At 37.8% G+C, this 27,273-nt stretch overlaps 1 protein-coding gene across 11 annotated transcripts in view; it reads left to right on the forward strand.

Annotated features, from left to right (window-relative positions):
• The window catches only part of epb41l2 (erythrocyte membrane protein band 4.1-like 2), a 53,651-nt gene that overhangs the window by 8,993 nt on the left and 17,385 nt on the right, over positions 1-27,273 (forward strand). For 8 of the 11 annotated variants that reach the window (XM_087812807.1, XM_087812813.1, XM_087812815.1 and 5 more), the window contains exons 2-14: positions 7,102-7,319; positions 7,379-7,579; positions 9,517-9,756; positions 13,414-13,518; positions 13,611-13,653; positions 18,245-18,320; positions 19,560-19,656; positions 19,732-19,856; positions 20,700-20,787; positions 21,549-21,701; positions 22,257-22,354; positions 22,640-22,812; positions 23,353-23,423. In XM_087812807.1, the coding sequence (XP_087668933.1) occupies positions 7,116-7,319; positions 7,379-7,579; positions 9,517-9,756; positions 13,414-13,518; positions 13,611-13,653; positions 18,245-18,320; positions 19,560-19,656; positions 19,732-19,856; positions 20,700-20,787; positions 21,549-21,701; positions 22,257-22,354; positions 22,640-22,812; positions 23,353-23,423 (1,674 nt within the window). In that variant the 5' untranslated portion in view covers positions 7,102-7,115. Of the gene's footprint in view, positions 1-3,327; positions 3,589-7,101; positions 7,320-7,378; positions 7,580-9,516; positions 9,757-13,413; positions 13,519-13,610; positions 13,654-18,244; positions 18,321-19,559; positions 19,657-19,731; positions 19,857-20,699; positions 20,788-21,548; positions 21,702-22,256; positions 22,355-22,639; positions 22,813-23,352; positions 23,424-24,170; positions 27,006-27,079; positions 27,113-27,273 lie in introns of those variants that run through there. The other 3 variants (XM_087812810.1, XM_087812812.1, XM_087812808.1) reach the window with 3 other exon arrangements.

The raw sequence follows: 27,273 nt of genomic DNA on the forward strand, positions 1-27,273 counted from the left end.
AAAATGTAGGATAAGTGTAGCAGCGTAGTCAACACACTATGATGTTCTATACTTAACCTTAGTTTAATCTGTTTGAATTCAAACAGTGTTATCTATATTTGTATATGCATAGGACGAAAAAAAAAGCTAAATTAATTTTATCAAACGGATGCGGTATCATATATAGAAATTGCGATTATTTAAGTTTACCAATATATACCTGCATGCTGAAAACAAATTATGATGAGTCGAAAACAGCAATTTCACGCAGGATCTTTAAATTAAAACTGGAACAGATGACGAATTAGTCAGTGTCATGAACGGATGAACATGCAAACAGATAGACAGACGTACTGATGTACAGAGGGATTATCCATTTGTGTAATCCTTAGTTTAAAGGGTCAGAGTGCAAAGCAAAGAGACAGACATGTTGAGCATTCACACCCCACAGACGTTACTGACTTGCAGTTTTGTGATGTTAAAGCTTTTATTCGAACAGTGGCGTTTTGTTCACGTGTGTCGGTGGGTCCCGGGATCGACAGATGGACTATCCTACCGAGGAATGGCCCAGATTAGGATGCTGTACTCTGCATGTGTGCAGTCATTGCAAGAGCTCAGCTAGTCGTCAAACGCTGACTGCTTGTGGAGAATATTAAAGAGGCTTGTTGCATCACTGACATTTTGGATGTCAGCTTTTGATCTGATGGATTTTATTCCCACTCAATCCATTAGTCTCATCTGACGCTTTGTCAGTTGATACTTCAATGTTTTGAAACTTTTTATTTCAGATGCCAACATGAACAATTTGAGCAACACATGTTAATGGTTGTCAGATTCCTGTACAATGAGCAATGCTGGGAAAGTTTCTAGTTGCTCATCGATTATCTTAACTAGAGGTTAAAATTGTGCAAGACGAGGCTTAAATTCTCTAAAAAAACGTATACTACTATCCAAAAAATTAAAGTTATGTTACTTGTATGCTGCCGCTTTAGACTTTTTTCATGATCTTTTGATTTTATGATCAATTATTCTATATTTATTTGTCCCACATAATGTACTTTTTGTACTTTCTGAGCTATATCCAAGTAATCTAATTTGAAAAAAAAAGCTTTACTGGTTATCATTTCTCCACTTTTGTACAGAGGGCTGTACTGGTCTTAAATGGTAGATAATATACATGTCAATATTTTCAGATGATTTTTGCTTTTACGTGTCAGAAACAACTCAACAGTGTGACATTTCTAGAGATTCTTCATCTTGATCTTATCCTTGATTCATATTGAGCATTAATCTACATTTTCTAGTCCAGGCCTGTGGAAAAATGGGACCATATGGCTGTTTTTATGTGTCCTGAACTAAAAATATCAAGCGGACATAGACATATTGATTTTGTCCAACTTTTTTTCCAATAGTCATTACTACTTTAAAGTCCGAATTGCTTTATAAAAACAAATATTATGCAATTGAATTTGATTTGCTCATCCTATGATCAACATTGCTCCACTCTTTGGTGTCTTTTGTCCAGTCATCCATGTTTGATTTTAAGTAAACTACCTGTGAAGATCTAAACCAGTCAGTGGTGCACACTAACAGACTTTAACACACATACGTCACTTGAACAGGTGTTGTCATGACATAATGTGTAGCCGCCGATGTTAGCGATTAGCTTCTTCACGTGGGCGTGACTGTTGGGGTTGATGTTAATAGCGGATGAGCGCTCGACGGCACCGTGTCACTTCCTGCACGTCCTGCCTGGGCGACATATCTGGTCCGGTTTGAATTGGGTTTAGCCACGGTCATAATCTCTATTGTCACTTCTTCGCTCGCTCACTAATCTGTATTTTTGCTGTGGTAATCTCCTGTCTCCATGGGGATTTATGGTTGTTGTCCATGAATGTTGTTGCCATGGAAACCCTGTTCATCTCCCCCCCGTCCATTCTCGGCACTGCTGAAAGGAGGCAGTGGTTGTGCTCGAGCTATTAGTAACATAGCAGTTGTTGAGTTGGTTTTATCAGATCATAAACAAACCACTTAAATCTTTTGACCAAGCTTTTCTTGGTTCTCCTTTCATTCTCCTTCTTTTGTGTTTCTCCTGTTAAAAAGACGTTGCCACCATTGGCTACATAGATAAATTATTACCATAACAATGACCTCAATAAAGACTCAGTAGCAGGTTTATTGCTGTCCTTTTTTGTGGTTTTCTGTGAAGCTGTCTAAGGCATCAGCTGATGGTGATGAAAGAGGTTTTAATTGGGAATAAAAACTAGTTTCTTCATTCTAAATTAATCTTCTTAGTTAAAAAAACCCCTCAATTAATACATTTTTGAAAACACAATATGGTTGAAGCCATCATTTATTTTTACTTTGTTTTTATAAATGAAACTAGTTTTGTAGTCTTTCATTACATCTCAAATATTAATTTAAAAATAAGCAATTCTATTTTTTAAAAATGTATTAAAAAGCTAGTGTGCCTGCACAGCAACAAACCCGAAATTAAAATTAATTGTAGACATAAAAAGTCAGTTAAAAACTCCTGTTAACATAAATCTTAGTTATGAGTTTGGCTACATAGAGAAGTTGTTACCATTACAATGACTACAACAAGGAAAGCAATACACCTGTAGCGGATAATGACAGATGTTGATGAAAAGGGCTTATTTAATGTGGGCAAAAAACTTTTTTTCCACAAATTTTGAATCTTCTAAGTTTAAACACGTTATTTTTGTCAAAAGGTTGAAGCCATAATGTTTTTTTGTACAATGTAAAATGTATGTAAATTGGGAACATTGCAAATAATGTTAGTATTTTGCCTCATCAGGGGCCATATTTGGCCTGCCGGGTGATTGACTAAAATGGTGACCTATAAAAACGCCAGTTTTTTTAAATACAATGAGATGTAAGTTATGGATATCAACAATAACAGTAAAACTGATGACGAAAAATAAGAATCGTTTTAGTGAACACAGAGATAATTGAGATCAAGTAAAATAATGAAGATGAATATCAAATCAGACTCATACTTCCTTTTAGGTCAGTTTACAATTTTAATCTCCGACATAAAATGCTAAAAAAAACTTTGTCCCTTGTGTGATGGAGTTTAACATCCCTGATTTAGATGCTAGCATGTCAGCGCAGCGACACAATCTTTTCTTCAAGACAAAGTTACATTTATTGTAGACACGGGTCACAAATAAGAAATTTAAGCAACATTCCGAGCACTGTTAACAACGCTAGAAGTTTCAAAGTTCAAAATAATGAGCTAAAGATTCATATTTTACCTCTCCTCCTCCCTCCCTCGCTCCTTCTAGCGCTTCTCTTCTGCACACTTTTCCTCCACCTCCTCTCTCACCAACTCCTCTGCCCTCGTTTCCCTGAGTGACAGTCCTGTGGGATGCATCCGCAGAGCTCCCAGCACGAGAGGACCTGATGGAGGAGAGAATGTAGCAGCGACAGTTAGTAGGACAAACCTTTTTCTTCTCCTACGAGGTGGCGGACGAAAGTGAGGGAAGAATCCAGAGAAGGTAGATGAATGTTTGACGGAGAGAGTCGCAGGAAAGTAGGACAGAACGAGACAACAGGTTGTAAAGGACGATAGAAAGGGGTTGATTGGTAAGAATAAACTTTTCATTTCTTGGAATGTTCTTGAATATGTTTTATGAATGAAGCTTGTTGTCATAGTTATGGAGCGATAAAGTCGTCACTAGCATTTGCCAGAAAATGAGTTGAGGAATGTTGTAACCACATGAGAAGAAAAATATGTCATAAAAGTAAAGAGGCAGTAAACTTTTTAGATTGAATTAAATACACCATGAAGTTGATGACACTTAAATATTTGCCTGCAGACCATTTCAAGAGGGGTTGCTTTGTGAACGGAACTGTAAAGGACACTGTGCCCTTGAGTGTGCAAAACTGATGACACGAACGTGTCCATTTTTACACGACGGACCACGACTCGTAAATACATTTATGACCTCCAATTGACCCCTCTCAGAAATGTGGAACATTTAACAGCCAGACATTATAAAAGTTTGCTGCATAAAAATTCCACATAACTTGTAAAGAGATCTGAAGAGAGGGGGAGCCATCATGATGTCCCGGCTATTGTTTATATGGACTGTGGGAAGAGGAGAGAAAGAGGAGGGGTGGTTGGTGGGGAGATGATGTCGAGTGGGCCATTGGAGGGGACTGAAAGGGGGCCCGGAAGAAAGGGATTGAGAGAGGAGGGATGAGTGTAGTGATTTGGTGGATGGAAAAAAAAGAGGCAGAATGAGGAGAAGATGAAGAGAGAAACAATGTTGTCGGTGTTAAACATTTGTTGAGGAGAGAGGAGAGGTTTGAAGCGGCACTAAGTGTCCGTGACCGACATGTTCTCAAAAGCTCCGTTTTAATGCCAAATCACACACATGGACTTGCATAGCGGGGACACCCTGCAAGACTAGCATGTCTGCATTAACATACATCTTGCTAGACTTGTTTAGGAACAGACTCTTATGTACACATAACCCAGATTTAACACATACACACAGTTGCAAACACACAAAAACATAGATTTGTATACAGACTGTCGGATACTAAGACTATAAAGCTGAAGGATAAAGTCCCATTATTGAGTAAATAAATCAAAAGTTCGAACATCGTCCAATCATTTGAATCGATTTGTACCAGATAATCGGAAGGGTATATGTAGGGGTGTTAGAAAATATCGATACGGCGATATAATTGAACGTTCTTTTCATGATACTGTATCAATATTTTACAGCACTGTATCGTGTGTTTTTTTTTTTTCATTCTTTTTAGTATAGTCCGTTAATGGTTTACCATTAAATGAATACGATTATCCATTAAAGCATTTCTTTACAATTAACTCAAAAATGTTCATAGCGTTTGTTCATTTTTGCGTTGCACTTAAAGATAGAAGACGGCAGCAGTCACTATGTACCCTGCAGCTATAGGAAGGATAATCTTGTGAGACCCGGACCATGATTGAGGATGAGAGGATGCAGTGGACTCCAGAAGCTTTTAAAGATGATTGCATATATTTTTGGTATCAAAACAAAAATAAAGCAGTTAAGACTTTTGGACTCTGCAACCCCAGAGTCAAGTACTCAGACAATTGTTCCAACAGTACTGCGATATATATATATATATATATATATATATATCAGATTGTTGTCCCTGTATCTTATTATATATCGTATCGATTGTTCTATCGTAAGATTCCTGCCAATATATACACCCCTAGTGATATCAAACAAGATTTATTGTTTGAAGGATATTTTATCTTGTAGTTAAAGCCCAAAATCAACATTTATAAATCAGTATTACTTAGTAGTACTTGTTATTTCTTCCGCAGGTCTAAAGTATAATTTTAAAAACCAATGAGACATTTTCAGCTCTAGTTAATTTTCAATCATATTTTATTTGATATTCACATCATACACGTACAATTAAATAGTTTCTAACTACGGTCAAGTTTTCAACTGTGTCAAATAAATTATAATCTGAAATCAAACCGTTTTTATCCACGTTTAAACCATTTTTACTCTAATCAAAAACAATTTATCGGGTAAACAAATTTCAGTCAATCAGAATTCTTTTTTTTTTTTAAAGAGATTTAAAAGTAGCATAGTGTATTCATAGTTATTATTTCAAGTCAAGACAGACGACGTTTTTCATCACGATCCACAATGGACATTTCATTTGATAATCCAACGGACACTCGCCTGCAAATAAAGCTCTCCATCAATCCCTTCACCTCCTCTACATCCCTCATCAGCCGATCATGCGTAAGGAGACCTGAGCTATTTTTATTCCCTCTTTTCCCGCTGCACTGCTCGTCCTGTGGTGATACGCGTGTCCTCTGAAGGTGGCAAGACGCAATATAAAAAGGCTGAGCCGGTTAGATCGTCAGATGCGGGTCATGTTCATAAATAATTGAGTCAAGGGCGGCCGTCGACTGCATACATGATGGACGTTCTTCTGGCCCGTGTACCTTCATAGCCTTGAACACACAAAGGCGTCGGTTGCCTCGAGACTTGTGTCACAGTCATTCAGAGTTGTCAACAAACAAGTGTCACGGCGGATGAACGTTCCCCATCTGGTGCGTATGAATAGCACTGTCAGTTTTATTTGGGCTGAGAAGTGTTTTTGTGTCCCTGCGTTGACCGCATCTGCAGGACGAATCCTGTGACTCAGATGACAAGAATGAGGGATTTCGCCTTCTTTCACTTTCGACGTTGAAGTGTGTGTGTGTGAGAGTGTGTGAACGCGTAACCAGCTGTCGTGCGGTTCATGCTGATGAAAGTTGTTGGGACTTAATGACTTCCTAAACCCGGTGTTTCTGTGATCTTAGGGTAAAAGTCTGGCTTTAGAGGGCGACTCAATAAAGAGCGAACCTCTACCATTTTATCTGTTAACTGGAAAGACGATCAAAAATAATACTATCGGAGTAATATCTTTATTGGTCAACAATTTCCCTTGTGTGATGAAAAGCAGATTGTGCCCCGACACGAAGGCAGGAACCATCTTGCTCATTTATAAAAGATTGTCTCGACTCTAACTCCAGTTGCTGCCTATGAATAAGTGATACTGGGGCTGAATCTCACGAGGGTGGTCTGATTTTACTACAGCGTTTTTCTGACACAAGACATCTTCTTTTGTCGGTTTTATTCCAGGGAACGCATTTGGTCTTAACTTAATTATATATATTTTTTAATAAAATAAATGTCTTCTTTTCCGAATTGGTTACGTCTGGAAATGTATCAGACGTTTTTATGGCTTTTTTTGCTCACTATTGATGTACTTTATTTAATTTGACTTCATTTTCATCTGGTCTTTGTCCTTTAAATCGATTTAATTGAATAGTTGGGTCCTGGTGTAGTCGATAAAAGCCAGGAAGTCGGTGGTTAAGTAGCATCTGTGGACACACATTTCTGCAATATTGGTTAGGAAATCATTATTATTGAGCATATACAGACCGTTTTAGTATGAACAAAAAATGCATATAAATGGTCACTTGTAAAACTTTTATTCATTTTTTTGTTATTGTTTTTTTTTAAACTCAGTTACGCTATAATATAAAATCATGACTAATAACTTGAACTTCCTCTCTCTCTCCGTCAGGTTGATTTGTCAACATGACTACAGAAGGAGGCTCTGAAACGGAGGTGAAGGAGAAAGCAGAAGAGTCGGCTGCTCAACTAGACCAATCGGAGAAGTCCACAGAAGAGACGCAGGAAGTGACCAAAGCCGAGGGGCAGATAAAGGAAAAGGAGAAAGACGGCAAAGGAATATCGCGCTATTTGCCAACATGGCTTAAGAAGCAGAAATCTCAAAGCCAGGTGAACACGTGAGGGATTTCTTAATGACGCTTCAGAAAAATTAACCTTTACCTTTGCAGACCTCTCCGACAAAGGAGGTTCCATCCCCTGAGGAGCCGGGGAGCAAACCCACACAGGAGGAGGAGGAGGAGGAGGTTGAGGGTTCCGCCCCAGAAGTGAACGGTCACGCGGAAGAACCAGAAGAAAAGGAGGCGACCAAGTCGGAGGACGTGAAGGAAAACCAAGTGGAGTCTCATTCTAACGCCAGTGCAGACACTGAGGTACTGTCGCCCGTTTATTTTCACGGCAAGAACAGCCTTTCGTTATGGATGAACAGTCGACGTACATTGATGAATATACAACAACGGTAGCTTGTCTAGCTCCTAGTAAGGGATATATAAGACTCGTATGCTATGAAGCTTGAGTGTATCTTAGTTGACGTTGCTAGCATCTGCTGGGACTCATTTACAAACATCACAGTTGACACTCCCTTAACAGCGCGCAATATTTACATTATTTTGTGAGGGGCTGGACCACAGAATTTGGTTGAGTTACTAAGATTGTTAGTAAAAGTTACAATTTTTATTTAGGATTTACACCTATTTAATTAACAAGTACTTTTTTTTTTTTTTTTGTGCATCCTTGAGAAAGACACTTAACACTTTATTTTCTCTGAATAGTTTACGGCTGATAAGATGTTATTTAGGTTTAAGTTCTACACAAAATTAAATAGAAAAATGTACTCCCTACAAAATGTTCGCTCATTGTTTATAACATAAAGACGTCTATTTAAATGATAGAACAGAGTGCTAAATGTTTCTGAATTCCCTCCTGCTAGAAAGGGCTTTATTACTTGGAAAACAAAAATTACACAATACTTTCAGAAAAGTGCTGACTGCGGCACTATTTTCTTCCCTTTTAGAAACCATTGACTCAAAAAAAGCATTCAAATCTTATTATTAAGATGGTGCACAAACAACTGCAAACTTAAACCCTCCTTCTAGCTGATACTGCTCAGAGCAGTAGATGTTCTGGTTGTACTACGAGTTTGCTCATAAAGTTACTATGAGCTCATAAGCCTTTTGCCCTCGAGATGTTAAACTGTTACTTCCTGTTTATTTTGGCAACAGAATTTACTTTCACGTTCTTATAAACTCTTACCAAATATGAAATAAAACATAAACGTCAGGGATAAATACGTTTGCTTAAGGCTTTAAGTGTTTTCTCTGCTGCCGTGCCTCCAAACTGTTTATCAGAGTCGTAAATTCATAAATATTTGCATTATGTCACCATTGATTTGTTAGCAACACCTGTTGCTAGCTTCTTTTGGAGGAGGTGATGAAGTGAGGGGGGGCAAATATGAACTAAGACATCTAACCAAAAGTCATCTCATTCGGAAGAAAAGGTTCTGTATAAAATTATTCAAAACAAAATGTTCCTCATGGAAAGAAAAAAATAATTTAGCAATTAGCATTGACACCTAGCATTGCTTAACGTTGTGTTCTTTCTGTTTGACTAGTGTGGCATTTAAATTATTATATTTAATTTTTTAAATGTCTCAGTTTGTAATGACCTCGGGAAAACCTTCCTTGGCCAAAATGATAGTGTTTTTTTGTTCTTTGTGTTTACCGGAAATGGATCCAGTACTTCTAAACAGCCTGGCCAGGTCAAAAGAGTAATGCTATTCAACCTGGTTCTACTGTAAGCTGTTTTCTTACCCTGTTGTAAGCAGAGAATACTAAACAGTTCCTTTTGAAAGCTTTGCCCTGCAGCAGGAGAAACGGCAAATCCACAGGTGAAGCCACTCCCAAAACCCAACATCCAGCTTATGAAAACAATCCCGCCTATGAGGTTTTTCTTTAATTGTCGATGCGGTTCTTGAGTGGCGGTTTGTAAACACTCCGGAACAATAAAGACTTCGGCCGTATATCATCGTAAAAGTCGACATATTTCAGCCGATTGTTGACGTCTTGCCTTGTCATTCCCCCAAGATTACACATCCACACAAAGGCTGTGTTCCATTCTGTGATCACATTTAACCACCCGGCCCACCCAGTGACATCAACTATTCAGTATTTCGGCAAAAAAAAAGAGAGCTGCATTTTTTAACACAGTTAATCCAAAGACTAGTGGGAGACATGTTTCTTTGTCTTTCTCTTTTGATGCAAAACTAAAAACCGTTTACAATTGTTCTCCTTTTCCTAAATCTTCTCTGCAGCCCGCCGTGGAAGAGAGTGCCGAGAAAAGTCCAGAGGAGAACAAGTTGCCGGCAGAGAGCGAGGAGGCAGAGGAGCAGACGAAGGAGCGAGGAGGAGAGCAGCAGGACGGGGAGGAGGAGGCAGGAGCTCAGACCTCGTTCTTCCAGTCTCCGCTGCGTCTGGTGAAGAAGAACAAGATGAAGCTGGTGGTGTGTCGGGTGTCTCTGCTGGACGGGACGGAGTTCTCCTGCGAAGTGGAGGTGAGACTTTTATTTTGAACACTGTGAGTCAGATTATGGGATGGCTGACATGAACGTGGGCTCTCTGAATGTGTACTGTTTAATTCTTATGTTTGTCTGTAAAGACTCATGAAACACTTCATATTGTTTGCAAGTTCATTAATGGCTACAACAATCTTCATTTTCTTGGTTTATATTTCTGATTTTTAAAGACTTTTGCCACTTGTTTAAGAAATAATTTTAGCACTTTCACTCCATGTTTACATTGGGATTGACGGATGTAACACGGATGAGTCAAAAAATAAATTGTGAGCGAAAGTAAACTAAGATAATATTTCTTTTTCTTTTTCTTTTTTTAAGTAATGTTCATTTTATAGCCCTTTTTGTCCTCCATTTGACATCTCTTTAACTTAGATTTGGTCTACTTTCTTTTTCATATTTTCTTAATATCTTCTTTTTCGTATATTATAAGAGTGATTGCTTATTGATAACTTCACACAAGTCACTGTTGTCTGTTAGCTTCTCTTGCTAGCTAAGTATGCTACATGTGGGTGTGTCAGTGATGTAATACTAATGTTGGTGTGTGAGTGCTATCGTGTTACTATTTCTGTTTCTCTGTGCCTGTCCTTTCATCGAACATGTGTTTAGGCAGAAAAAATGTTGATTTAACGGATAGTTAGTAGGTTGAATTCTATATCCAATCATCTTCAGGATTGTAGCGGCTATAAAAGTGTTTTAAACTGGTAAAAATCAAAATCTGTTACGAACTTATTCTTCCACTTCAGCTCTTGTTTCCACTTAAGAGGCAGATGTATACGTAGCCTTACGCACCAGCGTGTTGAAAAACACACGGACACATGCTGCAGATTACCGGGGTCCCTCCAGATTAGCGTCTGCTAGCTTCCACCGCTCACGTGTTCGCGGACGCCTGCTCATGGCTCATGTTTGTAGGAAGTCCCTCGGAGTCACATGTGCAGCTGCAACTTAATTTCTTAGGAATGTCACAACCGAACATTAAATCGTATAAAGGGAAGTGAGAAAACTGGGTTACGGTTCAATTCGGGGTCACATTACGTCTTCATTAGATCGTGTTGAGCTTTAAGATCTCCGACCAAAGCGACTTATAACAAGTGCTTGAAATCACCGGCGTGTGAACCCAGATGAATGTTATTCAGTCAATAGTAACACAATTTGTCCTCATAAGGTGAGAGTGAAAATGTAAAACCAATTTTGTCAAAATGTTTCTGTAGGAGGACTAACAATGATTATTTTTTAACTGATTAAAAGATCACATTCATAACTTAACTTTAGTTTTAAAAGTTCAATTTAATTTCCCTTTTTTCTTATCTTTTGTTGTTTTTGTTATCCTTTTCTGTTTCTCAAAGTAAATGGAAAATATATTTTGTGAATATAAGTTGCTCTTGGCTCCTTAAACATTAAAATTAAAGTAAAATATATACAAAATTAAACCATTTCTGTGCATACATGTCTATATAACTTGATTTATATTATTTTTGTTTCTTATAACATGAAGCTGACGGGGTGTACCACTCCATTTATCAGGGTTTATTTGAGCTGACGAGTTCACTGTCCTGAGCGCTTCCCAAACTTGCTGTGTGCCAACGCCCAGCAGCTTGTCTGTGAGACCCTACGCTTGTTTGAACAGTGTCCGCTTTGTCTCGCTACAGATAACGCTGAAACTGCAACTTGCTGCTATTGTCCTGCCACACACACACACACGCACAAACACACACATGGGTAGACCTATTCACACCACGCTTCCCTTTCGACACTTTGCTCAATTTCATTTAATGGATGCATTTTTGCATTCCAGAGATTATGTTTTGTTGTGCCTCACATGAACACACGGTGAAACACAAACACACACACACACACAACTATATCCTTCTACATCCCTCGTACCTCACTCCTCATCCTCATAACCCATTTATGAACCGAAGGGGCCTCAACATGTTTTCAGTCGTAATCACTTAATACATGTTTGATGAGTGTTTAGAGCGTCAAGTGTGTTCTTTGGCCAGACATTTTCTGGCTCTTTTGGTGGTATTTTACAAAGTAGGAGACTTAGTGTCACAAGGCTGTAATCCAGTTTCTAAGAATTTCATTAGTATCGCTTTCAAAAGGATTCTGGTGTCACACGGTTTAAGTCGGGGCTCCTTAAAATTCAATAGGTTCCAACGGTAGTCAAGTAGAATTATCCAATGTTTAGTGCATTAACTTTAATTTGAAATGTATAGCCACAAAAGCTTACTTAAGGGTTGTGTTGGCATGAGCGGCAATATCTCTTTGACACATGTGAACTTTTTTTATTGATTCTTAATAATGTTATAAAGGTCGGTGCAATCAGAATATTGATTTGAATGGATTTACATTCTTTTATTTTAAATGTTGTTTTTATTAGCATTGGATTTTTTGGTAATTGTTAATAAATATAAAAAATCAAAATTTGAAGGGCTTAATTGTTTTTTATTGTAAAATTGAATCATTTCTAGATGAAAATGTTGAATTGTTTTTTAATGAATCAATATATTCGTAATTTATGAATTTTAGATTATTTTTTTGGGTTGAAAATGTAATTAAGAAGAAAATTCCAATTAATTATTTTACACATAGTTTGATATCGTTATGCCAATAATTGAAAAATACTATGTAATACTATTAAATATGTTTTAATCCGTAGGCTTTAAAACTCAATATAGTATAGTGCTCAGCTACTTGATTGATCTAACCATCCATATAGATTATTGAATTCAATTAACAAAAAATGCTCGTAAGAAACAATTACATTTAAAAAATATTTGAAAGTTTCAATATTTGAAATTTAAAATTCAACCATTCACTATTCAATACACTAATACACGTCCATATAACCCTTTTAAGAGCTAAATATTCCTTTCTACGTTGTCAGCTTCATTACATACTAAATATAACGGACAAACTGAGGCCCTCAGGAGCTTTAAACACCCTTTGATGACATACTGTTCAACGGATCGATTTTTAGAAAACAATAGAGAAGATAAATGTCAACAATTGATCTGAAATTCTGTATGTTTTTGCGTTTACTATCAATAAGAAAGATTGTTTAATGTTCGATTATCCGAGTATTATTATCTTGTTAAAAAAATCCTAGTTAGCAAGTTTAAAAAAAAGCCTATTTTCTGAGTTTCCCACTGAATGTGTCCAAATTGTCTAACACTGGCTACCATAAAACGGTGAAAATGTGTTCTGCCACCCCATAAAAAGAGGAAAAAAAGCAGCCTTTTATCCTCCTCTACTTCCACCACGCTCTTCTCCTCCCCGTCTGTATCGTGGTGGAATGCCATTCCTTCCTTTTTAGAGTGTGTGTGTGTGTGTCGGAGCACGACTGCTGGACATTACTTCATCAATTCATTCTTCACCATGTTTTCCACCCTCTCTCTGTCTGACCTTCTGCCATTTCAAAGGTCACCGTGTGCGTGTGTGTGTGTGTGTGTGTGCTTGCATGGGTGAGTGGTAAATGTCGTTGTCATAGTTGAATGTGGAGGATTTTATGTACAGACTGGATGCTGCAGAAAGAATGTGAAGAGAGGCAGATGGTTTGGAAGACACAGAGATACATTGAGTGTAAACAACATCGTTAAGTTTGTAACTGATTTTGAACTTTTTTCCTCCCGACAGAAACGTGCCAAGGGCCAGTACTTGTTCTTCAAAGCGTGCGAGCATCTCAATCTAATGGAGAAAGATTATTTTGGTCTGAGTTACATCGATAACCATGAACAGAAGGTTTGTTTTTTCACCCCAGTCATGTGAACACATGTTATAACAAACTTTGTTGGGTTTTGAGTCACTTTTTCTTTTTTCTTTTCACCTTTTAGTGTTGGCTGGATCATACCAAGGAGATCAAGAGACAGATCCGCAGTAAGTTTTTTTTTGTTTTTTTTATTACCGTGATCCGATAAACTTCACAACATGCTTACTCCTGCCTTAGTAAGATGTTCCTGTTTAAGTTGTTTTAGTTGATCCAGCACTTATTGTATTCATAAAGCAAGTCAATCCAGTGTGTTTTTTTTGGACGGATCTCTGGTGCTTTAAATCACTGCATTGGGTGATATTGATCCGACGTACGTCTATTGCAAGTTGAAAGCTCTTTCATGTAGCAGATTAAAGTTGTAGGTCAAGGCTCACGGTAATGGATCGATTGTGCTGATTCGGCAACTGGCAACACACACCAGCAACTGAACAATAATCAAATCTCATTGCGCTTCTTTTATGGACATCATGGACATAATGGATTAAACGGAGCAAAGTTTTGTAGAGATAACAAATATGGCGTCTATGACAACAGATTTAAGTGATACAGTTATTTAACCTTTACTTGTTATTTTTAACTGGTTAAGTGACTTAGTGACCAAAGTAATTTCATGCCTTAAATGGAATTTCCAAACTTCAGAGCATGTTAATGTTTGTTCAGAGGTATTTTAGGACTCTTCATTGGCGTATAAATCACCAGCCGACCAATTTATTCCATAACTCTACCTAAATATTTACATCTTAAATTTCACTGTTATAAACATATTGGATATCATTAATCTAGTTTTGAGCGGTTGATGGATTTGATTACACATCTGTAAAGAATTTCCGTAACAGCAGACCGTGCCTCATCTAAGGTTCAGTTGAAAGCGTATCATTTTGGCTCGTAAAGTGTTATTTTAGCATTAGCGCACATGAGGTTGTTTTGTCTGGGCGTGTGCGAAATGCCTGTGTTCCATGTGTGCGCGTAAGACTGTGTGGTCAACTACATCATGAGTAGTTGTTTCTTTATGGGTCGAGTTCGTCTGCGTTCCTGTGTGTACAAGGAGTAAAGGTTAAATAACAGAGTTTGGTTGGATTTATTTTTACTTAGCTTTGTTTGTCCTGTAGAAATCTTTTTTGGCAGCAGTCATTGTACATGATGTACAAGAGAAAACTATTGAATAATTAAACAATTATCATCTGTAATCAAACTTTTTTCAGCCATAATCCAACAATTTTCAACTTTAATCTAACAATGTTCAACTGTAATGAAACAATTTAAACTGTAATGAAACAATTTATACTGTAATTAAACAATTTAAACTGTAATCAAACCATTTTCAACTGAAATCAAACCATTTTCAAGTGTTATCAAACCATTTTTAACTGAAATCAAACCATTTTCAAGTGTTATCAAACCATTTTTAACTGAAATCAAACCATTTTCAAGTGTTATCAAACCATTTTCAACTGAAATCAAACCATTTTCAAGTGTTATCAAACCATTTTTAACTGAAATCAAACCATTTTCAAGTGTTATCAAACCATTTTTAACTGAAATCAAACCATTTTCAACTGAAATCAAACCATTTTCAAGTGTTATCAAACCATTTTTAACTGAAATCAAACCATTTTTAACTGAAATCAAACCATTTTCAAGTGTTATCAAACCATTTTTAACTGTAATCAAACCATTTTCAACTGAAATCAAACCATTTTCAAGTGTTATCAAACCATTTTCAACTGAAATCGAACCATTTTCAACTGGAATCGAACCATTTTCAACTGGAATCGAACCATTTTCAACTGGAATCGAACAATTTTCAACTGGAATCAAACCATTTTCAACTGGAATCAAACCATTTTCAACTGTTGCCAAACCATTTTCAACTGAAATCAAACCATTTTCAATTATAATCAAACCATTTTCAACTATAATCAAACCATTTTCAACTATAGTCTAAAATTTTAATCTGAAAAACTACTTCCAATCTATCCAACAATACGTTTTTTGAGATTGAAAAGAAGCAGCCTATTTTTCATATTGTCTTTATGTCATGTAAGAGAACATTTACTTCAAACTTAATTTATGTTATTTGTTTTATTTATAATTTATGTTACAGAACGGTGACACCAAGCACCTTTTTTTTTTTTTTGAAAAACTATATACTTTGGTCTCTGATAAGAAGTATAACCATTCACTTATTAAGCTCAAAACTTGAAGAACAACCTGACTTGAAAGTGAAGGTGCAGTAAAACGAGCAGCTGCTATTTTTGGTTTATTGACTTTGTGTCAGGGAAGAGAACTACTTAAAAAAAATCTGGGAAATTGACCTAGTTTAGTCGTTCTCTGAGCAAGAGAGCTCTATCTCTCTCCCCCTCTACCTTCTGGGTATTGAGTGAATAAACCATAGAATGGACCGTTTGGCCAATGTGAGCTTTTTATTGTTTAAGAGAAAAGTCTTTCAAGGGATGAAACTTGAGATCATGTTTACCGACTCCAAACATCTGAAATTGTTTCTTCGAGCAAAACTGTGAGGGTGTGTCTGTCGGTCGTGTCTGTGGCGTCTTGGCCAGGAAATGAGATGCAGTGTTGTAGAGAAACATCACTGCTTAATCTCACAAACACCTTTCTTCACTGGTAAAGAAAATGCGGGGAATCACGGGATGAAATATATCATTTGATGATAAGCCAAAAAGAACCGGCTGCTGTGGTGTCCAGTGTCGAACTTCAACCAACATTTAACAGAGGTTGAAACCCGGATGAAAGCAAGAGAAGTGTCTCTTCTGAATGGCTTCCACAGGTAATGAGAACAAGATTTCGGGTCCATTGAAGTGGGACTGAAACACACCAGGGACTCCAGACATAAAAAGCTCAAGCTCTTGGAGAGATTCCAGCTTTTCAGTCCCCATGTTGATCGTATTATTAACACCCACACACAACTGATGCCTTGCTCGGTTTCACACACCTGCAGGTGATTCAACCGTCAACCAAACAATCCATATAAAAATGACAAACAATAACATTAGGTTTATTATTTAGTTGCTTTTGACCGATTGCTGTTAATCATGAATAAATAAATTTCTATTTTAATGGTGTTTAATTTTATATAAACAGACTTGAAAAGTAGGGAGTATATCTTTACACCTGAACACACATTTAACTTTTTGTTTTAAAAAAACAAAACAACAAAGTAAAAACGTCATTAATGGGAGATCTAAAAAACGTTTGTTATTATTGTCTACATATTGTTATAATGCGTTTACAATAAATCGAACATAAGAACCTCTAACAAAAAAATACATATAAGAGGACTTGAACTTCTTATTCAAAGTCAAAAAATGTAGCTGAACACATCAGTATGTATATCCTGGGTTTTTCGTAGTTTATTTTTTTTTAGGAATGTTTTCATGACTAAAAACCTGAACTTAGTTGCTTAATAATTTAAGACTAACACACTGTTGTTGTGTCTGCAACCAATGACAGAGATTGGATTAGTAAAGTCTGTAAGTCTGTTGGTGAATAAGTCTGTTGGAGTATAAGTCAGTGAGTAAGTCTTTTAGCGAGTAAGTCTGTTGGCGAGTAAGTCAGTGAGTTATTCAGTTGGCGAATAAGTCAGTGAGTTAGTCTGTTAGCAAGTTAGTCATTTATCGAGTAAGTCTGTTGGCGAGAAAGTCAGTGAGTTAGTCTTTTAGCGAGTTATACTTTTAGCGAGTTAGTCTCTTAGCGACTAAGTCTGTTGGCGACTAAGTCTGTTGGCGACTAAGTGAGTGAGTAAGTCTTTTAGCTAGTAAGTCTGGTAGAAAGTAAGTCTAGGGACTTGGTCGATGAGTTAGCCATTGTTGTAACCGTCTTTCATCATTCATTTGAGTTTTCAATTGAACTTCAAGTTTGACCAAGTTTTGATTTATAAACTATCTGCCCTACTTAAAGTGATTAGTTACTGTTCCGAGGTCCTTGGTACACATAGGACTCTAGTAGCCCCATTACTCTGTTTGTAACTGTAAAATATAAAGTTTACTAAGTTGTAACTAATTGTGCAAAGTAAGGTTTGCTATGTATGATTTTGTGAAATAAAATTCAGGACCTTCAAATATTCTAGACTTTTAAGCGATTTTAAGTTTAGCTTTTCCTTTTAATGTCCAAATGAAACGGTGCCAAAAAGATTTGTGTTTGTGCCTTTTTTTTCTCCTCTTGAATGGATTTGTATGACTAGTGAGAGCATCAATGCGAGTGTGTTCATGTTCTTGTGTGCATGGATGTGTGTCTGACCTCAGGGGAGGAAGTGGTCTGGATGTGATATGGGCTCTTCCCGGATGGAATTTTTTCAGATAATGCGATCTCCATCTAATATTTCCCGAGCGTGCGCTGTTGTTATTGGGAGGAAGTGAACGTCGCAAAGAAACTGCAGCGTAAATGCAGAATATTAAAGGTTAAATCGCAGGCAAATTATTATCGATGTAATATTAGTGGATGTCCTTTGAACGCATCACAAAGCTGGTGCCATGATTAAGATTACATTTGAGGCCTAAATGATGGTTACGCAATAGCTTATCTTTTGCATATTTGTGTGTCCATGCACGATACATCCAGCTTAATGTGCACTAAAAGCTGTGCACTGTATTAAGTGTCTCTCTCTAAAATCCACGAAGAAGTTGTTTACGTTTCCCTCTTCACTTGTACAACCTACTGAGCGTCCTAATGTTTTTTTTCCAGGTAACAACTGGCAGTTTGCATTCAACGTCAAGTTCTACCCACCCGACCCCTCGCTGCTCACTGAAGACATCACTAGGTACACAAGCAAGGAAAATAATGCTGCATTTGCAGATTTGCTTTAGACAGGATATTAAGAACATATTTTACGTTTTCCATGTGATATTGTCTTTCCTATTGAATATATGAATCCAAGCACCTAATACTCCATAAGCATGGAGCGTCCTCGTCGTCGTAAGCAGCCTACAAATGCTTAGATGCAGCAGAACAGATGGTGGAGATACCAAAGTAGAAGTTTGGATTATCCACATTGTTAACACTAGTGTGTTTAAGCATTCGCACTCACACACGCTTTTAAGTTCGGCCGTTTAGAATCTAATGTCCGTCTAATGGAGCGGACAACTTCACTAATGGAGGAAAGCCAACTGAGGACAAACTACATCACTGGCTCAAGAAAAACAATCTTGTTAAAAAAATAAAATGTGTGTAAAAAATGACATACTAAATCACTAAAGCACAATAAGTAAATAGAAAAAAACATAAAGAATCACAATCACAAAATGAATCTTACTATATTTGCTTTATCTGCTGCTAATACAAATGTTTTTTTTAAATCAATATTTGATTGGAAAGTGGCCAAACTGTGAGTCATAAATCAACAAAACATTGTTTTGTCCTGCCCAGGCAATATTTTAAGACTAACAGGACAAGGACAAGCTTGCGCAGAAAAACAACAAATTAACGATTGCATCGTTTTTCTGTATAGGAAAAAATCAATAAAAAAATAAATGTACATAAATTATGTTTGAAGTTATTATTGTGCAAAATTAGCAAGAAGGTGCAACTTGAGTATTAACTTTACTTTTGTCTTTTTAACATCCTTCTCATGCAACATTTTTAGCCTTACTAAATATATATAAATAAAAATCAAGTAAATGTGTTAAATGTTTATTAAAATGAAACATTATATAGAGTGTGGGAAAACTCTGTGGTGCAACTTAAATATAAATAAACTTAATATAATATTGTCTTGTCCAAAACCCCCACTAGGCAATGTTTTTACTCGTCAGTTTAAAGGTGTGTCTCTTCATTTTTCAATGGCCAGCTCAGGTTGCAGCAAAGGTAGCAACAGACAAAGGAAGTGTTCTTCTGTTTAAGTGCCGCACCAGGTGCCTAACCTAGAAAAATCTATTAATTATGTATTATTTTTGTATTTACTTAATTGAATAGAATGGGAATTGAACCACTTATGTACAACTCACAGTGAGGCTAACGCAGAATATTGGTGGAATTAAATCTCTTCTGGTTGGCTTCGTAGATACCTGTTGTGTCTGCAGCTGCGTGAAGACGTAGCGTCCGGTCGACTGCCCTGCTCGTTCGTCACTCACGCTCTGCTGGGCTCCTACACGTTGCAGGTACATGTTGGTCTTTTGTAACTGAGTTCAGTTTTTATCCACTTACTTGAATTGTATATTCTTTTTTATTTAAAGGCAGAGTTTGGCGATTATGAACCGGACCAGCCGCGCCCTCTCGACAACATCAACCAGCTGACGTTTGCACCCAATCAGAACAAAGAAATGGAGGAGAAGATTCTGGAACTCCACAAATCTCACAGGTTAGTTAACCTCCAGTGCTGCTAATGCTAATGCTAATTCTGCTACATAATAATGCTACACCTGTTTTGTTTATATGTTACTGAAAATAATGTCTGATTCTGAACTTTCTATTACTTTTTATCTCTTATTTTTAATTTACTGATTATGTATTTAGTTTGAAGACAAAAAAAGGACAAATAATGTCCACTTTTGAAAAGATTAGCAATGTTTTTAAATGTTTAAAAAGTCACAAAAGCTCCTTTCATTTCAATTTTCCTATTCATTATCCATCTGATTTTCATTACCCTTCATTCTTAATATCCATTCATCCATTTTCTACCACTTTATCCCTTTTGGGGGTCTTGGACACACTTATACCTATGGACAATTTCTGAATCACTATATCATCAGCAGACATCATTGTCCACTCTGTCTAAATGTCAATCAGTCAGCCTTGTAACCTAATGCAAGAAGTAGATCCTTACAAAACTATCCTCATACACGTGCTTCGCAACCCTCACATATTTCTGTGATTCATTTACTTTTGTGTTTTCTCGGTTAATTAGTGCTTTAAAATGGGTAACTGTTAACTTTGATTGGTAAAATATTTCATCATGTGATCAGATTGCATTGATCAGAGTAAGCACAGGTTTGCTAAAAAATGGTAGTTTTCCAAACTGTTAAAGGTTTTTAGATACATTTCACTTTAAATAAACTGCCTATCTTCTCATCCAACTCCTGAATTTGATTCGTATATGACATCCATGGTCACATAAAAGTAAAAATACTCGTACAAATATCTCAATGTGGATCATCAATGGCATGTTTTAAATGTTTTTAATACCTTTATTTTCTAATTTCAGAGGGTTGACGCCGGCGCAAGCCGACACACAGTTTCTCGAAAATGCCAAAAAACTGTCCATGTACGGGGTTGACCTGCACCACGCCAAGGTACACGACAAGACATCCTCTCTTTGTCAATATGTCCTGCATGTTTGTCTCCATGTGTCTGCGCGAATGTGTGTCAGCTGTACAAACACTCAGCAGGGCCGTTGCCGCGGGAACGGCCCGGTGGCTCGCTGGGATGACGGGTCATCGGCCAGTCGCATTCGTATCCTTGTTTGTCTCAGAGTCTTCGTGTCCTTGGTCCAGGCAGCGGGGAGAAATATGCACGAGCGTCTTAAAATAGATGGAAAGGATGTGAGACGGAGGACATTTGGAAGAACCACAAAAATGGAAGGACAGAAATAAGATAAGCGTGAGAGAGGGGGGTTTCTGCTCGTATCAAAGCAGGAGGAAACACAATTGAGAAACCAAAATAAACTCAAATAAAGTGAGTCGGATACAACACAGTATATTTATTTTCCATTTTCCATCCTCTCGAGGAAATCGATGAGCTGCTGACGGCATGAGAAGTTCATGTGATGCGTGTGTCCCAGTCAAACGCTCCATTATCAACATATTGTATCGTCCATTAGCCCAACAGATTTTTCCTGTGTTAATTCATTACTGTGATCAATATCCCTCTGACCATTACCAGATGGCCTTGGACTTAAAAGCTTTGGCGTACGCTAGTCTGCCGGCTAACCAGGTTAGCGCCTGTATTTGTGTCAGGGTTTGACGTTAAGCAGGCGGCGACATACTGTACTTCGTACTATGATTTGAAGTTTTATGGTTTTATTTGTTAACAAGCGACTCTCTTTCACACTCAGGATTCGGAGGGTGTCGACATCATGCTCGGCGTGTGCGCCAACGGTCTCTTGGTCTACAAAGATAGACTCCGGATCAATCGTTTCGCCTGGCCCAAGATACTCAAGATCTCCTACAAGAGGAACAACTTTTACATTAAGATCAGGCCAGGAGAGGTACAGAACCAGCATAATTACAACTTTCAAACCTGGCCATAGAATTTTCCTTTCAGGATATTATTATTAATTTTTAATTTTATACATGAAAACAATTATTAATTAATTTAGTATCAAAAACTGATCATAAAGACATGTTTCTCCTGTCTAACTGAAAAATAATATATATTAGTTACTGGTTAACTTATAACAATCAACCAACTTTTTAGGAATTTGATTACTTTTCTTTTTAGTTTTCTAATTAAATGAGAATAAAAACATCTATGGACATTTTTTTGTTGTCCATAGTTCTTTTATTGTTTTTATTATGAATATAAAAAAATGTGTATAAAATAATACACATTCAAAAAACTAGTAATAGCATTTTTAATTGCAGGATTTATATCATTTATCCACACATTAATACTTTTTCTTCACCATCTCTGGTTTGGTTTTCCAAATCTTACAATATTCCCTTAGGATATTGAACCATCGACTCCTGGTTTAGGTTAGCTACTGGATGTTGAAGTAAAAAATACTGTTTCATATTCATCTGCTTTTGTCATCATCCAACAGACGGAACAGTTTGAGAGCACTGTTGGATTCAAACTCCAGAATCATCGCTCTGCCAAAAGGCTGTGGAAGGTCTGTGTGGAGAATCACAGTTTCTTCAGGTAAGAAAACACAGGAGTGGTGTGTAATAAATCTCCTCTATTGTGTGATCGCTGAATTAAATGCATTGTTCTGCAGAGAAAGACATTTGAGACGACGTCACTGTGTGAAACGCTTCAGTCACACACAAATGCACCAGGAATGAGAATAGTGTGTTTATATTTGTTTGCGTACAACTAAAAAACTTTAATATCCTGTTGAGGATTCTGATGCGTGCAAACATTTTCAAAAACGTATTTCAGCAGCAAACATATTTTTTATTTTCAATTACATTTTTGCCGTTTCAGGTTAAATGCCCCGGAGCCTCCAACCAAGGCCCGCTTCTTGACTCTGGGCTCCAAGTTCCGTTACAGCGGACGAACCCAGGCACAAACTCGCATGGCCAGTTCACTCATAGATCGACCTGCTCCCAACTTCGAGCGCACGTCATCCAAGCGCATCAGCCGCAGTCTTGACGGAGGTAAACACACACAAACACACACATGGGTAGTTGGTGGAGCTTGTGTTTGTGACCAGACGCAGGAAATGACTGCAGACGTTTCCTTTCATTTGGGAGTAAAATATAGATTTAAAAAAGGGTCCAAACCTTCCCCCTGCTCAATTGTAAGGGTTTTATTCTATAATTTAATTCATCCAACCTAGAAAAAAGTATAATTTGAGTCGTTCAAAATAAAAAACATGCAAATGTTCATCAACTGTTGAGGTCTTCCCAATATTTTCTTTTATAATTGCTTTTTAACTATGCATAAAATCAACTCTGCCATTAGATTATCCATTTTTTAAGTCGATTAGCTATTAAATTCCATTTTGCAAAACCTCCTTTAGCCTTTTTGTTCCCTTTCGCCCTCAGTGTGTCACACACAGCACCAGTTTAATAAAGCATTGACACCTGCTGGATTAATTTGAACATTGCACCCTGAATGTCCGACCTCATTGAGGCAGATTAACCTTTTATTTTTATTTTTTGCGTTTTCCTGACTGTATTTTCTCCTCTTTTTAGCCCCAATGATTAGCATCACAGAGGCTAGTGATGCCACTGAAAACGGACGCGACCTTCATTCTGACTCTAAGGTACAATTTTGATGTGTTTAAATAACTTTTCACAACATGAAACTGGTTTATACAAAGTTTTAAAATGAGTTTGTCATCTGCTTTAATGGATCGATATCATATGTCCTATTTTGTAGGAGTAAATTATTTTAACCAATATTTTGTTGAATATTATTGTGTAAAAACTGAGACCTTGTGGGCAAAATGTGTGATTTAAGAGGTGTTGTGATGAAAACCTGATCAGGAAATCCAAAGATGGTGACTATTGGGATAGAATTCTGGCGAATAAGCTTTAAAAATGATAGCAAAAAATACATGTTATCATGGAGGGAATGTTCCAGTGTTCTAATGCTTTAAAAAAAAGTGATGTATATTGTTTCACTCCAGTGTTTTTTGGGTTACAATGCATCACACCAGTCTAGGTTTGCATGCCTCTTGGTTCTTTGTAATCACTCGACCCTCCCTTTCCCTACGACCCCGGCACCCTGGAGCTGACCTCTGTCTTGAATACATGTTTGACACATCCGTGTGTGCACTCTGCCCCCCCCAACCCCCTGCTGAACTCACTCTTAACCAGTTGTGATATAGTGATTTGCTCACTAATGTGTCTTTTCCTTCTCTCTTTTCCCCTTCACACGCTCCCTCATTGCCTTAATCACTCCCCACTGGCATGATCTTTGTTTTTCCTATGATTTCTCTGGACGCTGCCCTCGACCGTCCTATCGGTTCCTAACGTTTCACACGGCCCGTCCTCCCATCTCACCTCAGTCCATCTTCATGTTTCCGTTGTCCTTCTCGTCACTGTCGTCGCTCTCCTCGCTGCCGCCGTCGCTCGACTCCATCTCCGAGTTCGACCGCGGCCTGTCCGACATCTCCGAGGACGACGACTTCACGCGCGACTCCACCCTCTCGCGCCCCGTCAGCCCCCTCCTCCCGCTCGCCGAGCAGCCGCCGCCGCCGCCGGCCGATCACGTGTCACCCGAGGCGTCTGTCATCTCCCCTCCTCCAGCTCAAAATTGTGAGATTTTGGGACTGGAGGAAGACCACCACGACGCTGAAACCCAAGCCGTAGCTTCCCCCACCAACCGGTGGACTCCATCCTCCTTAAGGGGCGTGGTCCATTATTTATCTTTTATTCTTTGTTTCCTCTCCACGCTGGGGATGAAGGCGCACATGTTTGACGCCGTTAAACATTTCGGGGGACTGAAAAAGAATCTGGTAGATCTACACTTGACCGCGATCGACCTGATGTTTGAATCGGCACATAATTTTAAGGATTTCAGCAGCATGTCCCGATTGTATCGCAGGTCAGCGCTGACGTTAAATCAGGTTATTTCGGTTTCAAACGCGTACTTCCGAAGCAAATTAAACAGCGTCGTTCCTCCGCCGGTTTTGCAGCGACTTTACTTTCTTTCTTATTCTTCTCTTTCTCCTGTTGACGCCCCTTTTCTTTCCTTGCTCTCCATATCCCCTCTGCCCTTCTCCATCGCTCCCCTCCCGCCCTCCGCCGGAGGAAACGTAACCACGTCCTTCAAACGCCATCTCCTCAACCCTTCCCCGTGGTTCCTGCCGTGCCTAGTGGTCGTCTTCCTCCTGCTCGTGATGCTAACAGCTAGCCAGTCGCTCATCGTCGCCCTGATTCTAGCCGCACCCCTCGGCCTGACCCTGTTCTACCTCGAGAACCTGGTCACCCGACAGCGAAAGGCGCTTTTGCCCACGTTCCAGAGACAAAGCGATGAGTCTCCTGCCTCCGACTTAGACATGGAAGGCTTTAACTTAGCTAAGACACACACTCACAACAGGCACATAAGTGGCACTCGGACGCAAGAGATGTGTGACCCTGCGGCTTAAAACCCTTTTATTTATCTTTGTTTTCAGTTGCTGTTTCTTGTCTTTCGTTGCTCACTTTGCCAACTCTATTGTGTGTTTATAGAGTGAAATGTAATTAAATAATACAGCGGGCACACATTTCTATATGATGCGTTGCTCATGGGTACTTTAAGGGGTGATGCCGTCCCTTGTTTTATTCAGAAATTATCCTTATTTGGCTTATTTATTTTATAGCATCATAACATAGCGTCTTTAACCAGATGAGATGCATTCAAGGTTTCGCTTCTGAAAAACACTCAAGCTTATCTTTGGCTAAATATAGAATTTATTAAGGAGGTGAATGTAAATATGTTAAATAATAGCATCAATACAAAGTGTATGAGTCCAATAAAAAGTGCATTGAAGGGTTAATTTAAGATCATATTTTTCTCAAATGAAAGAAATGCCTTCATCGCTCTTCATAAATTCTTGATTCTAGTAATGGTTACTGGAAGGATTGACGCTGAACTATAGCGCCCCCCAGTGGTGTGGGAAGGGTTGTAACTTTACTTGTAAATACCTTTTAAATTATCTTTTAAACGGATGGTTATTGGAAATAAAATATAAAAAATTATGTTTTTCAAAAAACAAATGAAGCCATAATCAAGTTAATGAACTTTTATTTTATTTATAACCTTTAATCAATGCAAATTACTTACTTACTTAGTAGATTTTAAACTAGGGAAAAAAGCTTGGATTTGTTTTCTTTGAAACTTAGAATTATGTAGTTCAGTGCTACTTATAAATCAGTCCTGAAGATGAAACTCAGGTAAATGTTTTCACAAAAACAAATGAATATTTTAAATGTATTGTAAATAACGATATTTATGTATGGGTTCCTTTTATGAAGCACCATCATTCATGTGTGCAATGTCTTTTATTAAATGCTTAGTCTGCAAAGCTTTATGTACATTTTAAATAATATAACCATGAATCAAAGTATTAAATCCATAGGATTAAGAAAAAATGTTATTATAGCTTTAAAGCTATTCTAATATATCACTCAGTTTAAGTTATTTTTGAAATATTGCACAAAAAACATATATATTTCTAGAAGTAATTGCTTCTAGAATGCACTTAAAAGAAGACTAAAGTAAATTATATCACCTTGTGTGAAATAATAAGTAGATCAAAACTGCTTAGATTCATAGAGATATTTATTTATTAATTACAGCGGAGTGTTAATAACTTTTGAAAGGTTTAACGTTTAAGGTTCTTATGTAATAATGGTGACATTATCAAATGTCTATGTTGTAATGATTGACCACATGATAGTTGGCCGTTACGTGACGTGAGCGGTCACTTTTCCAAAATCTAAATGTGCCGAAAAAATGCATTTAACATGTTTGAAAAAGTGGCTCATTTATTTGAACTGTTTTATTGTCCTTTTTCATGCGTTTTATTTCGCCCCTTTTGCACCTTTATTTGGGCCTCGCACGTCCTGCTTGTGGTCATGTGACCAACACTATAGGGGAAGAAAGTGGCTTATTTCATTCATACTCGTTTTTTTTTACTTTACAACCCATGAACTCCATGTGTTTATCATTCATCATCATCATCATTATCATCACCATCATCATCATCACCATGACCACATATACTGAAGGTTGAGAAGTCGGATCGTGTGGAAGCCGCGCCCAGCCAGGTCTGTTGGGTCAGTCTTTACCCAGCATGCTTTGTTTCGATCATTGCCTCGTGACGAGGTAGTGTGAAGCTGCGGAGGTTTTAAGGGAGGAGATGTGACGTGGTCCTAACCTTCCCTTACTCTCTCCCTGACCCCCTTGATCTCCCCCTCCCCCCCCCAACAGTCACTTGGACCCAGTGAGCCATCCCTCTGCCAGGTTTACACACCGTTATTACTATTCTGTGCTTTGGTCTGTTTATTTTTGAAGTGATGTCGCCTTGACGAGATGAAGAATCAAACTTTTCTTTCATAAAAAACATCAAATCGATTATAAAGGGTGAAGCATTAAAGCAAAACTGATTCTACCGAAGGCACCGT

Source organism: Callionymus lyra, chromosome 17, assembly GCF_982586985.1.
Source record: "Callionymus lyra chromosome 17, fCalLyr1.hap1.1, whole genome shotgun sequence".
Lineage (NCBI taxonomy): Eukaryota > Metazoa > Chordata > Actinopteri > Syngnathiformes > Callionymidae > Callionymus > Callionymus lyra.